Genomic DNA, 15,326 nt, shown 5'->3' on the forward strand with positions numbered 1-15,326 from the left:
TACAAATACAAAAACTATAATCAAATTATAACAGCACTAAATTTTCTGTGAGATAATATTCTTGAGTTAATGTCATCATTTTTTAAATTTTAGCAAAATTATTTTATTGAAGTCCATTGTTTCTCTATGAATTTTAAAATAGAAAGGTCTGACATATAAGTTTTTCTATATCCAATTATAATAACTATCATTTTTGTCCTTGTTATGTATAGTTTTGCAATCATTGTTTTCCATGAAGTCTAATCATAATAGGTCAAATTGTATAGAACTCAAATTTATTAATATAATTTCATTCTTTAATCAATTTTCAGTTAAAAGCAAGTATTATAATTTATCATTTTAGCCATCGTGAATTTTAATTTTAATATTATTTTTAAAATTTAATAACAATTAGGTTTAATAATCATATTTTCTAGATTACTTTTTACTGTCTTTCATTTTACCAACAGAGTAGCATTAAGTTTTATATTTTACCATTTTAGTTTTAGTCATGGTCTTATTTATCCATCTATTACTTCATTCTATGAAGTTCATTTGCTTATTTTTATTTGTTCTTCAGGTCACAACGGTAAGGTCAAACATCTTTGTGTATTAAGAGTTATGGTTGGTAGGAGCAAAAGAGAAGGTTAAAATGATGAGTTCATAAAATCTCCACACTGCCCCTTACTTTCTCCTCTGTAGTGGTGTTAGATGGATTTTTTTTCCTGTAACACTAATACTTAAAATATGCAACTTTGCCACCAAATGAGATCTCTCTTCCATCATAGTGTCCGTATTGATTGCCAGTGCAGATTTTGAACCAGGCAGGTTAAATATATGACAATAAGAATTGGCAAATACTGACTAAAACATCCTGAATATTCTGTATTGAATCTGAATTAAATTTTTACATCATGAATACACAGCCTAACTATATTACCTTCTGCCTAACCCTTTCTTTCACTCCTACAAACTTTTGCTTTGCTCATTATTTATAATTTTAGTGCCCTTTGAAAGTCTCAATTTCTGTTCCTGCTATTAAAGTAGCTTATGAAAGCTGTAGCAGATGACTCTGAAAGCCTGAATGCATACACCTGCAAACATTTGTTTTTCAAAGTTTTCTATGAATATAATGATGAGGAGTAAGGAAAGTGCATGTGACCTCGTGCACCACATTCTTCAGAACAAATGCTTCCTCAGCTGCAATTATGTCATCATGAAATCATGCTCCACATTCTAAAATAAACTCATTGCCATATGAATTGTTATCTTACTGAGATATTTTTGTAGTTGTCTTTTTAACAGCTTCCTTAGAAGTGTCTTCCAAATTTCTCACAATACCAAAACAAAAAAATTCTTTCTTCATCTTATCCAAGTGAGTACTTCAAGCGTGAATGTTCAGCAATCACCACCCTTATCCTGCACTGCAGACACCCAGTGATTCAATGTCTCTCTCTCACACACACACACATTTTTTTTAGCTAAATCTCCTGAAATATGTACATTTTTGACTTGCAAGAAAGGTCAATGAGAGTTTCCCTCACTGTCACGGTTCGGGACTCACCTGTGGACGTGGATGTCCTGTGACCAGACAGGTCAGTTCTAGGGTTTCTCCTTCCCGTATAGTATAGACCCTTTCGGAGTAGCGCTCCTCCTCAATGTTACAGGCCAAGCCTGAATGCACAATACGAACCGTTGGGGGAGCTGTCGAGTCAAGAAGAAGAGAGACAAGACACATTAAAAAAAAGTAAGTAAACTGTCCTCCCATGAATCATCTTGGTTGTCAGCGCAATTCTTATTAGACTTTACCACAGTCAGATCCATCAGTCTTAAGATTTTGAGCAACCCCAAGGGATTAAAGATATTGCTGGATAGGAAGCTTTAAAGTTTTCTAACAGTCACCAATACATTCTGAAAATGGCAAAGGGGAACATGATGGTGGGAGAAAACTCATGACTTAGGAACTCATCATCATTACAAGACTGCATGATGAGATGTGAATGCTAAAAGGGGAGAGGTCCTTCCTTTTCTGAAACCCCAAATTTAATACAGTAAAGGATGCTGCCCAAAATCTAAGTAGTGCAACCTCCAGAGACCAATATAAAGAATAAAGGAAATTTAAATGAAAAACACTGGCATTTTTCTACTAATTTTATAAGCCTTCTGGTGCAAATAGAGTGCTAATGAATGAGAAGATTTTGTTCTCAGGAACTGAACATCAACTTAGCTTTCAATATTTATAGACTCTTGTGTTGATATGAGCAAAAGTTGATCGTTGAATTAAGCCATTGAAGAAGGCAATAAATCATTGATGTCCAAGTATAAAATTCTGATTCAAGAGAGACGTAGTTCTCATGAAGCTATCCAAATTCCTAAGTATAATTTTCTCCTCTTTCAATACCACACAGGCCAATAAAACTTGACTACCATTAATTGACTTATTTATCACTGGAAATCCACTATATGCAAAAACTCTTCCAGTCATAAGAAACACTTAGATAATAAAATATGTGTCCTGTCACCAAAGAGATAAATGTCAGTTACTAGCTTCAAATTGGAGATCATTCTCATTTGTGAATTCAGGATTTTTATTTGTAATAAACACATTTGAGAATGAAGGAGAAAGTGTTATTTTAATTAAAGGCAAGTGGAAAGGCTACATCTACAGGTAAAGGATAGTAATCTCAAGAATTTCCTGTAGCAATCTTAACCTAAACATCAGTATTGTCAGTAGATGCTATCTATGGTTGCTTAAAAATTAATGAAAGCATACTTGGAATTCTTTATGTAACATTAAAAAGATCATGAATATCGTAGAATTTGGTTGAACTTGGTGATTCTATGGAGGAAATAAAATGAATGTAAGTCCAACTTATGGGAAAATTTCTTCTGGAAAAATCTGTGTTCTGAAAGTAATACAAAAGAAAAAGTTTCCAATATCTAATACTTTGTTTTATATAAACTAATGTATATAGCAATAACAATCGAAAAACATATTTTATTATCGTTCTCAATTTCAAACAGAAACTGATAGAAAAGTCTATTTATAGATAATAAAATCATTGGGTATTTCAAGTTCTTTCTGGATTCCCAAGCAGAGTCCTGTTCTTCAACTTTCAAATTCAGGATCCAATACCCAGCATCAAATGACATGTAAAGATTTCCAGCAGGAAGATAAGAAGATTTAGAAAAGTAATTCTTACATTCACTATGCACAAAAACAATTCCCCAGAAACTGGTTTAAAATCCAGATTTCGGAGGTATGGCCAGAGATCTGTTATGGATGCAGAAAACTCAGGAATCTGCATTTTTTGCCGAGCACCCAGATGATAACGATGCCAGTGCTACTTAGGCCAGATGATCAAAAATAATTTTCTAAGTCTCATAAGTATTTCTTGACTCAAGGAAAGTACTCCAAGGAATGAAATATCATTTTCCTTTTAATATCGTCAAGTAACTAAATTTCATGCATGCATCATTTCATTGGTTTGAACATTAAATTATGGTTAAAAAAATCAAATGTTTTGTTTGATCTATAAAATCAATTTATCAAAAAAAAATTTCACCATGTCTTTGGACTCTGTCTAGACACTGTAATAATTTGTTTAGTTTTATGACATTAGAAATCCTTATCTGCAGCATTTTTCTGGGTGTTCTGATACACTGCACACAATGTTTCTGACATATCATTTCCTATAAGGATCAAACTTAAACTTCAATTCAAAGAAGCAAAATCAGAGAGCTACTTATTTTTAAGCATCCATAATACAAACTGTATACGTATTATAGAGGTTAACAAACTGATGACAATTAATAAACATTTCAAAACAGAAATAGAAAATACAGATTCACTACTTTGAAATATTATTCTATGCCAAATGTATCTTAATAAGTGATAGCACACATTTACTAATACATCTAATTATAGAGTAACATGACAATTTTTCCAGATTAATTTACACACTGTTTTTGTTTTAATTTCAAATCAATGAATAGCATTGTTATTTTAAGATCTATCTTTCCAAAGCATCATTATGCAAATAAGTAGCTTTATTTAAAACATGAAAATTATACAATAGGCACACTGTGTTCATGTACAAGGGTTAATTTTCTACTTTCTTCTATATTTTAACACGTTCTTAGAAAAGGTAATGCCTATATATTGTAATCATTATGAACCTACTGTCTATCTTATGGTAAGGTAGAATATTCTACCAAAGTTTAGGAGTGGAAGATGTATTTTTCCTAGTATGCATTAAAATATGTGCTTAGTACGTTCATTGTTCAGTGATAAGAGGAGTATTTTGGAAGCTTTCACTAACTCTTTGGTCTGCAGAAAGTTCAACTGAAAAGGTCTTAGTTCATCCAGGTCAACACTCTTATTTCCAAATTGGGGACATCAAGTGACCTGCTCATAGGCCTGTAGCTAGTTGTGGCCTAAATGAGACCAGAACCACTGGTCCTTTGTTCTTTTCACTACTTCATGCTATTAAAACTATGTCTGACATAGTTAAATAAGGGCTCTAAATAACTCCTAAACTAGACTTACACTGCACTAGAGGGAAGAAAAAGATTAAGTGTTCACGAAGTAGAGCACTGCAAGTAGACCAACAACATAAACACTGTAATTGCTACAAACAACCAAAGTAATATTGTCCCAATTCATCATCCTGCCTCCAGTACGTGCCCAACCCAAGAAATCTCACAACTGCCAAAATAATATGTTGAAAATTTCTATTTTCAACATGTCCTCTTCCTGCCTAAGGATCCATGATGTCTCTGCATGACGTTTCACAGAGGAATGCCTCGAAGAGTTCTGTAAAGGTCCTCATACTGACTATCCAATCTGAAACCACACTTCTCTGTAACATCAGCCCACCAGGGGTAAGGTAAAGAGCACTGAGATTTTAAGCCTTTGATCTCATATACAGATCTTCAAGCATGTATTTATGGAGCAACTGCTATCCATCAGATACGAGAGGCTTTGCTCACATATCCTCCCATCTAGAATTCCCAGACAGATATTTAGACCAATGTTCCTGACACCTTCTTGGATTATTTAGCAATGATTCTCTTTTCTTTTCTTCAGGAGATATGTACTGCCCAGTGATTTTCCTTTTCCTTAACACTCTAATTTTACATTAAGCATATCATTGCCAGGATGAGCACCATTTTTGGCATCTGCTCCATATCACATGATTCAGAATGCAGAGTAGATTTACATTTAATAATTTATTTTAATTTAATAATTAATTCCTAATTTATGTTTTAGCAAATATCACTATAATGACACCAACATCCTATTTTAGCAAAATATCAACTATTATGGCATTGAATTTACTTAACTCTAAATATAAATGCAATTTGCAGTACTCTAACTGAAGCACATCATCTTTTATCCTCTGCCTTGTTGAAAAAAGTCTCAATTCATCATCCTGAAATTGGACTAAGGGTTATGATCCCCTTTGCCCTGTAGAGTCAGCAATAAATTAAAATGTTAAAATATTGCATGAGACTCATATTCATCCAAATTTGTTTGAAGTAAACCAAATCCCATTACGTAAAATCTTTCCTAACACTAATCACATCAACTCCCTTAATTCGAGTAAATTGGCTTTGGGTTCAAAAGGTCAGCCTGAAAGGGCAAAAGAGAGATATTCTTTTATCTTGTTAGAGTATACTTTTGAAAGTTAAACCAAATTCTCTCTGTATGCTGTTGGAGAAAGGACACAAAGAAATTATGCTCCAATGGCAACAATCAGGAGCATTTCTAGGCTTTCATTCTCATATACAGACTTTCAAACATATATTTACTGAACAACTGCTGTAGATCAGGCAGAAGGCTATGTCCTGGGGATATAAAAATTAATGTTGTGAGCTGTACCTTTTAGCGGCTTACAGCCCATAGGGTCTGTCCAATTAGGAAGGAGGGAAGGAGGGAAGGAAGGAAGGAAAGAAAGAAGGGTGGTACTCTAACAGAAGAAAGTGAAAAGTACTATAAGAGGACAACCCAGAAGATGCCTAAATCTGCCTGGAGGTTTCTAACATGAGTCAGTGACATGTAACCTCGGTCTGAAACCATGTGGTGGGAACAAAGGAGGACACTCCAGAAAGAGGAAGTAGTGCATTCAAAGGCACGTCTGCAAGAGACTGCCTTCAGTGTTTAGGACATAACTACATTAAAATGTGGCCCACGTAGTTTATAACTTACTCTAAATGTTGACACTGGCGCCACTCTCTCAACTTGCCATTATGTCTCGAGACACAGCAGAGACGCCGTATAGTCCTGGGAATGGAAATGAGGGCAGAGACCTACTTCAGCGGGTTTTGTTAGACAGGAGTTGAAGATTAACTCCAGGTGGGGTGAAGGAGGAGTTAAGATGACACAGAAGTTTACACTTCAGTTAACTAGGTGAGAGATGACTGTTTAAATAGAAAATGCCAGTTGAGCACCAGGCTAGCTCAGTCAGTAGAGAATACAACTCTTCACCTCACGGTCCTGAGTTTTATCCCCATGTTGGGCCTAGACCTTATTTTACAAAAAAAAAAAAAAAAAAAAAAAAAAAAGAATAGAAATAAAATGCTCACTTGATCACTACATACTCCACATTATTCAGAGGTGGAAAAGATTTGAGATCAGGCGTTCTGAGCCCAAATCATGGAGGGGAGGACTTTGTTAGAGAAAAGACTTAGCTGCAAAGCATTTTCAAAAAAGTCGTTTTCCAATAGCAGGCAAGTTATTAGCCAGTAAACAGGTTTGGTATTAGGAGTTTTCTCTTGTCTAAGAACTCCAGATAAGAGCTTTGTACTTTGGTAAGTCCCTCAAATCCCTGATCCAACTACTCTCTTTGGAAATCCAGTTGCCAATATAATCTCGACACTCTTCAAAACCAGGTCAAGACAGCTTATGTTCTTGATGCAGGTCCCAGATCTCCTGGGACAGGCAATGTGGAGAGGGATGCTCATTGGCCCCCTCTCAGAAGCCCTGGTAAAGACATCAGGGAACCACCCAGCACCAGCATCTCTCACACATTCTGTCAAGAGACAGAGACACGGAGACAGAGAGATAGAACATCTCACACCTCACTGCTCTCACATGGCTAGAGATAATACAGTTGACATTGTTAGTTAACAGCATTCTCTTAGCAAGCATTCAGTTGCGCTTTTCAAGCAAACATAACAATAATCAAATTTCTTCCCATTCTCCATTTTTGATTTAAGTGATCACATGCTTCCATAAAACGCTTCTCAGTTTTGCTTAACATCTTACATTTAGCTAATTGACACTGTCAATAATTGGCCTCTTCTGCTTATTTCACACAATCTCCAATACAGCACATTTAAATAGTAATTCTAAAAATGGTGTCTTCCTTTCTTAATTTCTCTCTCCCACCCAAGTGACTGGTTTAACATAGAAGATGAGTCTTCTCCTCCTTCCTTTTTTCAGTATGATCTTCCAATTCAATACTTAAATTAAGTATTGTGTCTTCAGGCAGAGTCCATATTTATCCTTCTTGTTGTTTACAACAATTTGCTTAGTATCTTTTTTCTTAGGCGCATTATATTACATATTCCGATATAACAAACACAGGGAAGAAGAGAATAAGAAGATTTCATCGATGAGGTGAAGAACTCAGTTTTAGATGCTAATGGTGAGCTGACCAACAACTGAAAAGTCACTGCTGTACATAAAGATTTAGAACTTCCAGAGTAGTGGGTGGTTGACAACAAGAGAATAGGCGAAACCTTGAAAACAGAGAATGCAAAGTGAGAAACGAAGAGGATAATGATAGAAACAGAGGAGTATGAATTCTTAATACAGAGATGCCAAGAAAAGACTTAATACGTTTCTAAAGTCAGAGAACTAGAAGGAAAACAAAGACAATGTAGTTCTTTAAAAGTTACATTAAGAGGAGTGCCTGGGTGGCTCAGTTGGTTAAGCGGCCGACTTGGGCTCAAGGTCATGATCTCATGGTCTGTGAGTTCAAGCCCCACGTCGGGTTCTGGGCTGACAGCTCAGAGCCCGGAGCCTGCTTCAGATTCTGTGTCTCCTTCTTTCTCTGACCCTCCCCCATTCATGCTCTGTCTCTCTCTGTCTCAAAAATAAATAAACATTAAAAAAAATTTTTTTAAGTTACATAAAGAGATGCTCAAGCATGGGGAACTGTCCAAAATGTTACTTACAACAGGGTTGTCAGGAGGATCACAAACAAAAGGTCATTGCCTATGAGAGCTAGGATGGCATTTGGTGAATTTTGAGTGAGATATGGTATTAGAGTAATGGGGTCAAAAGATGAATGAGGTAAGACTCAATGGAGAGAGAAAAGTCTTAGTAGGTCAAACCAACTTAGGGCAAAAAGTAAAACTTCTATTCAGGTTCGCCCATAAGTGAAAAGGAACGTAAGTATAAAATGGAATCCTTTAACAATATCATACCATCATCTCAGAACTGCAAAGACTAATTATTTAATTTTTTTAATGTTTATTTTTGAGAGAGGGAGAGGACAAAGTGCAAGTTAGGGAGGGGCAGAGAGGGAGGGATACACAGACTCCAAAGCAGGCTCCAGGCTCTGAGCTGTCAGCACAGAGCCAGACGCAGGACTCAAACTCACAAACCGGGAGATCATGACCTGAGCCAAAGTTGGATGTTTAACTGACTGAGCCACCCAGGCGCCCTGCAAAGACTGATTATTTACATTATATAGTAAACAAACCATAATGTTTGTGTTTCCAACATAAACAACTTTATGCAATACTACACTATTTTCTACAATTCTTCATCATTCTTTTAAAATTGACTTCCCTGAGGTGCCTGGGTGGCTCAGTGGGTAGAGCGTCTGACTTCGGCTCAGGTCATGATCTCGTAGTTCGTGGGTTCAGCCCTGCGTTGGGCTCTGTGCTGACAGCTCAGAGCCTGGAGCCTGCTTCGGATTCATTGTCTCCCTCTCTTTCTGCCCCTCCCCTGCTCGTGCTCTGTCTCTCTCAGTGTCTCAAAAATAAATAAACGTTAAAAAATTTTTTTAATTGACTTTCCTAAAATCCTACCTGTTCTTCTTTTCCTTCTTTTTTTCCTCTGCTTACTCTTTTACAAGTTTAACTTTGTCAATTTCTGCACCACATATGCAGAAATCTCTCAAAACTATCTAATTTCTTCTATAAAAAATACAATCAAGGTTAATCCCTACAGCACATAAATATACTTAAATGAACCCATATTTTAAAAAGAAAAGAAAAACAGAGACAAAACAAGAGCATTTATCTTCCCATCAAGGCCTCTTCTTGTCCTTCCTTTACAGTTTAGTGCTTAGAAATAACAGTACACACTCTAAGCCATCTTTCTGCGTCTGCTTTGCTATCCTCAGACCACAGCAGCCTGGCTTCTGCCTATTGCTTGTATTTATAAAAGGAAAATAGAAGATGGTAAGCTGCTAGATTTGGCATTATTTTGGTCTTCTACCTCTCCTTCAGTCTTAGTTTATCTGCCTTTGCCTCCATGAGACTATAAGGATCTTATGAAATTATACCCTTACTCTACATTTTAAAACTACATAGACTTATTAAATCCCACTAATATACTCACTACACTCATGAATATAAACACATATGGAAACATGCCCATAAACAAAATGTTCAATTTGTATGTCTATTCTAATAATTTCCTTAAAATGTAGTTAAAATCCCTCTGTCATTGCCCTAAGTAATCCCAAATAGGGCAATAGTCTGATACACAAACAACATACAGATTATTTTAGTCAATTTTTTAGTTCCAAAAAAAAAATCAGTTAGAAACTGACATTTGATTTTTTTGATTCATTGATTTCTTTTAATTAACTACTATTTCAGCATCAGTGTGAACTCATTTCCCTCCCCCTTTCCCCTCAACCTATATATTTGATTGACACAATATTCCTATTCACATCAGAGAAATACCTTTTTTATATTTACAAAATATAAAAATATATTTTATATATAATAAAATAAAAGTACTAAGATCCTATTGATTATTCTGGATTTAAGCCAAAATAAGGCCGTATCTCCCTCATATGACTTTGAGAAAAGGCTCTTAATATGAAAAGTTTTAAATATTTTGCATTATTTCTTCAGTACATGTTGAGCAGCATTGTTATAAGTTAATTGAGCTCCCCTGAGAGACTCTCCAAAGCCCAAAAGTAAGGTAAGAAAATTAAACCCTGAAGCCTCTGCTTTTAGAAAGGAGCTATTAATGTTTTCTAAATAACAGAAGTTAATATGATTTTTTAGGTTAGTGTCAGCTAAGTATTTAAAGAAAAGTGTTTAAGTTAAAAATTTTAACTCAAGTTATCTGTTTATATGCAATAGATACTATTTAAGACGGAAGAAAGTCTGTCATCAAAAGAAAGTAACAATAATAATGTAATTATATACATGAAATATCTCTGATGAATACAGATACAAAATTCATCAACAAAATATAAGCAAACCAAATCCAAAAATATGTTAAAAAATCATTTACCATGATCAAATAGGATTTTTTCCAGGGATCCAAGGGTGGTTCAATACTCACAAACCAATCAATGTGGTATATTATGTCAACAAGAGAAAGGATAAAAACCATATGATCATCTCAATACATGTATAAAAAACATTTGACAAAGTGCAACATCCATTCATGATAAAAAATCCTCAACAAACCAGGTTTAAAGGAACATACCTCAACATAATAAAGGCCACACATTAAAATTCACTGCTGGGGCGCCTGGGTGGCTCGGTCAGTTAAGCATCCGACTTTGGCTCAGGTCATGATCTCATGGTCCGTGAGTTCGAGCCCCACGTCGGGCTCTGTGCTGACAGCTCAGAGCCTGGAGCCTGTTTCACATTCTGTGTCTCCCTCTCTCTCTGCCCCTCCCCTGTTCATGCTCTGTCTCTCTCTGTCTCAAAAATAAATAAACGTTAAAAAAAATTTAAAAAAAAATAAAAAAAAATAAAAATCACTGCTACCATCATACTCAATGGTAAAAACTGAAGAGCTTTCCTTCTAAGATGAGGAACAAGACAAGGATATTCACTCTCACACTTTTATCCAACATAGTTTGAGAAGTCCTAGTCACAGCGGTCAGACAAGAAAAAAAAAGGAGGGGGGGGCATCCAAAGTGGTAAAGAAGAAGTAAAACTTTGACTATTTGCAAATGGCATGATACTCTCTATATAAAAACCAAAAGACTCCATCAAAAAAACTAATAGAACTGATAAATTAATTCAGTGAAGTTGCAGAATACAAAATTAATACACAAATCTGTTGCATTTCTGTATATTAATAATGAATTTGCAGAAAGCGAAATTAAGAAAACAATCCTATTTACAAATGCACCAAAACTAATAAAATAACTAGAAATAAACTTATCCCAGGAGGTGAAAGACCTGTAATCTGTACAAGTAAACACTGATGAAAGAAATCGAATATGACACAAATAAATGGAAAGATATTCCATGTCCATGGATTGAAAAGCCAATATTACTAAAATGTCCATACTACCCAAAGTAATCCACAGATTTAATGTAATCCCTATCAAAATACCAACATTTTTCACAGAACTAAAACAAAATACTATTAAAATTTGTATTGAACCACAAGACTATGAATTGCCAAAGTAATCTTATAAAAGAAGAATAAAGTTGGAGGTATCACAATCCAAGATTTCAAGATATACTACAAAGCTAATCTAAATAGTACAGTATTAGCACAAAAATAATCACATAGATAAATGGAACAGGATAAAGAGCACAGGAATGAACCCATGTCTATATGGTCAGTCAACCTATGACAAAGAAGGCAAGAATATACAATGGGAAAAATGACAGTCTCTTCAATAAATGGTGCTGGGAAAACTGACAGCTACATGTGAAAGAATGAAACTGGACCACTTTCCTACACTTTACACAAAAATAAATCCAAAATGGATTAAAGCCCTAAATGTAAGACCTGAAACCATAAAAATCCTAGAATAAGCCCTAGGCAATAATTTCTTTAACATCAGCCATAGAAACATTTTTTCTAGGTATGTCTCCTCAGGCAAGAGAAAGAAAAGCAAAATTAAAATATTGGGACTACACCAAAATAAAATGCTTTTGTAGAGCAAAGGAAACCAACAAAACAACAAGATAACCTACTAAAAAGAAAAAGATATTTGCAAATGATATACCTGATACAGGATTAATATCCAAAATATGTAAAGCACTTACACAACTCAACACCAGAAAAGCCCAAATAATCAAATTAAAAGACAAGCAGAGGATCTGAACAGATATTTTCCAAGAAGGATATACAGATGTCCCACAGAAATATGAAAAGATGTTCAATATCACTCATCATCAGGGAAATGCAAATCAAAATCACAATGAGATATCACCTCACACCTGTCAGAATGGCTAAAATCAAAAACTCAAGAAATACCATGTGTTGGCGAGGATGTGGAGAAAAAGCAACCCTCATGCTCTGTTGATGGGAATGCAAACTGGTACAGCCACTGTGGAGGACAATATGGAGGTTCTTCAAAAATTTAAACTAGAATTACCATTTGATCCACTAACTCGACTACTGGGTATTAACCCAAAGAAAATGAAAACACTAATCTGAAAAGATACATGCATCCTTTTGTTGATTGCAGAATTATTACAATAGTGAAGATAGGAAGCAGCCCAAGCGTTCATCTATAGATAAATGGATAAAGAAGAGGTGGTATACACACACACACACACACACACACACACACACACACACACGCTGGAATACTACTCTGCCATAAAAAGGAGATCTTGCCATTTGTAACAACATGGATGGATCCAGAGTATATTATGCTAAGCAAAATAAATCAGTCAGAGAGAGACAAATACTATACGATCTCACTCATATGTGGAATATAAGAAACAAAACAAATGAAGAAACAAACAAAAAGAGACAAAAAAAAAACCAGACTCTTAAATAGAGAACAAACTAGTGGGTGGGTGCCAGAGGGGAGGTGTGTAGGACAAGTGTGAAATACATAAACAACACTAAGAACAGAAAATAAAATGACCTTCAATAATAATACAACTATGTGCATGAAATTTTGAAGTGAAACACAAAAATCAGTAATGCAATTTAAGTTGTAATGTTAAAACAAGAATAAAACCAATAATGTTTTTGTATAAAAGAACTACCTTGTAATGTCATTTTCTAATATTATCCAATCAGGGTGCTAACTTTGCAGAAAATTAAACACATAACAGCAAAATATAATCTAAACTATATTCCACAAAATAACATTTTGTGTCCTATTTTTCTTAAGTGAAACAGTATAAAAATTTTAAATTTTATTACATGGAGGTTTCTATATTTGCAAATTTGGATTTCATCAAAAATATCTCCTTGTTTTCACCTAGAAGTATAACCTCTTAATATCTATAGCTAAAACTTCAAAGACTCTTATATGTTTTATAGATGAAAAACACATTTCACTGAATCTAAGGTTTTTAACATTCCTTTTTTCAAAAAGAGCATTTGACAACCTCTTATGTGTGTTCCATAGAGGAACCATGGACCTCCAAGTCTTAGTCGGCCTCCAGTTCTCTACATCCTTGTCTCTACGTGGACATTCCTAGCCCAAACCCTTGACTATGTTCTTCCTGGTACTTTACAGGGGAAATATCTGACTTACACCTAGCAAATATTTGAAAGCCCATCAAATATTTTGTTAATCTTGTATTTTGCTCACAAAGGATTTGTGTGGACTAAGCTGGGTACCCCAACTTAAAGGTAACTATTATGGGGAACTGCACATTCCTCTTCCTGGGTAGGAATGAGATACCCTATACACAAGTTCCTGGCTTTCTATTGGATGCTATAGCACATTCTGAATTGTTTGCAACTAGAAGTTGAATCATGTCTCTAATTAATAAATTTTAGAAAAATAAAAAATAACTACTCCAGAAACTTTGAAGCCTAGGCCGTAGACTATCAACCTCAACAACAAGCTGAGACAAACACAATCTTGCTTTTATGGCACTGTTCTTTTTGGGCTTTGAGTCAGTGTGGGGGCACGGTAATGGAGACACAGACCCTATTATAACACTGCAAGAGAGGGCAGCATTTAATCCTTAAAACCTTTGATTAGGTCTTCTCCCTCTAAATCAAACTTGTGAAATGGCTTCCTCCTAATAATGTCAGAAGCTATGTATCATGCGGTCAGTGAACCATCCAAGGTTCTTTGAACCACATCTTCCTTGCCCCTTATGAATTATTACCACATCTTATGAGATCAGGACTCTTGAAGCCACAGGTACTGATTACATCATTTTTTTTTTTTATCCCTCTGGACTGAAATGTATACCTCAATACACTCATCCTTCAGTAAAATTAAGAGCTTTACAGCCTTCTGGAAGGAACTTAAGCTACAGCAAATACTAACTAAAATGAAATTAGTCTCATCATTGTGCTGCAACCTTAATCACAAATTGGGTATTTACAGAGAGCCATATTTCTTCCAGTCTAGCTCATCAAAAAAAAAAAAAAAAAAAAAAACAAAACAAAACAAAAAACAAAAGAAAACAAAAAAAACCAATGAGATTTACTACAGAATATGCCAAAAATGAAAACTTCAATTTGCTTCTCCAAGAGTGGCAATGGCAAGCAGAAAATGTTGATGATCTGACCTGCCAATTTCCCCATTGTTTCTCTCCACTGAGAAATCACTGCTGCTGCCTGTGACTAACCCTAAGGAGAACAACTTCCTCAACATGTCAGGAAAATGCCTTCTGGACCCCAGAATGCAGGAATCAGTGTGGCAGTGAGCCACGCCCAAAGTCCCCTACTGAACAGAGCAGAAACGAGATTATCACTAAGCAAAAATGAGTCAGAATCCACTAGGGCAATAATGTACTCCATGGACTGAGAATTTAGCAAACACCAGGCACCTGTGTAACAAATGTGATTCTGAAAATCTCTCGTTCTCTCTAAAACCTGAAATGTTTATTTTTAATTTCCATTGAAGAAAACAAGACACCTTCAGTGAAATTCAATAAATTGTCAGAGTTTACTTTTAACTACAATTCTGCCTTACCCTAAAAAACAAATTTTGTTAGGGTGCCTGAGTGGTTCAGTTACTGAAGCGTTCAACTCTTGATTTTGGCTGCAGTCATGATCTCGCAGTTTGTGAATTCAAGCCCTGCATCAGGCTCTGTGCTGACGGTGGGTAGCCTGCTTGGAATTCTCTCTTTCCCTGTCTCTCTCTCCCCTGCTCGCTCGCTTGCGCTCTCTCTCCCTCTCTCTCAAAAAAAAAAAAAAAAAAATAAGCTTAAAAAAACACAAATTTTGTTGTGTTTCATTTTGCGGT

At 35.3% G+C, this 15,326-nt stretch overlaps 1 protein-coding gene across 2 annotated transcripts in view; it reads right to left on the reverse strand.

The window, feature by feature from the left end:
• Positions 1-15,326, reverse strand: part of MDGA2 (MAM domain containing glycosylphosphatidylinositol anchor 2) — an 865,051-nt gene that overhangs the window by 499,773 nt on the left and 349,952 nt on the right. For both annotated transcript variants that reach the window (XR_006704997.1, XM_045450889.1), the window contains exon 2: positions 1,544-1,683. Coding sequence is in view for 1 of the 2 variants with exons in the window: in XM_045450889.1 (XP_045306845.1) it covers positions 1,544-1,683 (140 nt within the window). In the remaining variant the exon portion in view is untranslated. The remainder of the gene's footprint in view (positions 1-1,543; positions 1,684-15,326) is intronic.

Source organism: Leopardus geoffroyi, chromosome B3 (genome assembly GCF_018350155.1).
Source record: "Leopardus geoffroyi isolate Oge1 chromosome B3, O.geoffroyi_Oge1_pat1.0, whole genome shotgun sequence".
NCBI lineage: Eukaryota > Metazoa > Chordata > Mammalia > Carnivora > Felidae > Leopardus > Leopardus geoffroyi.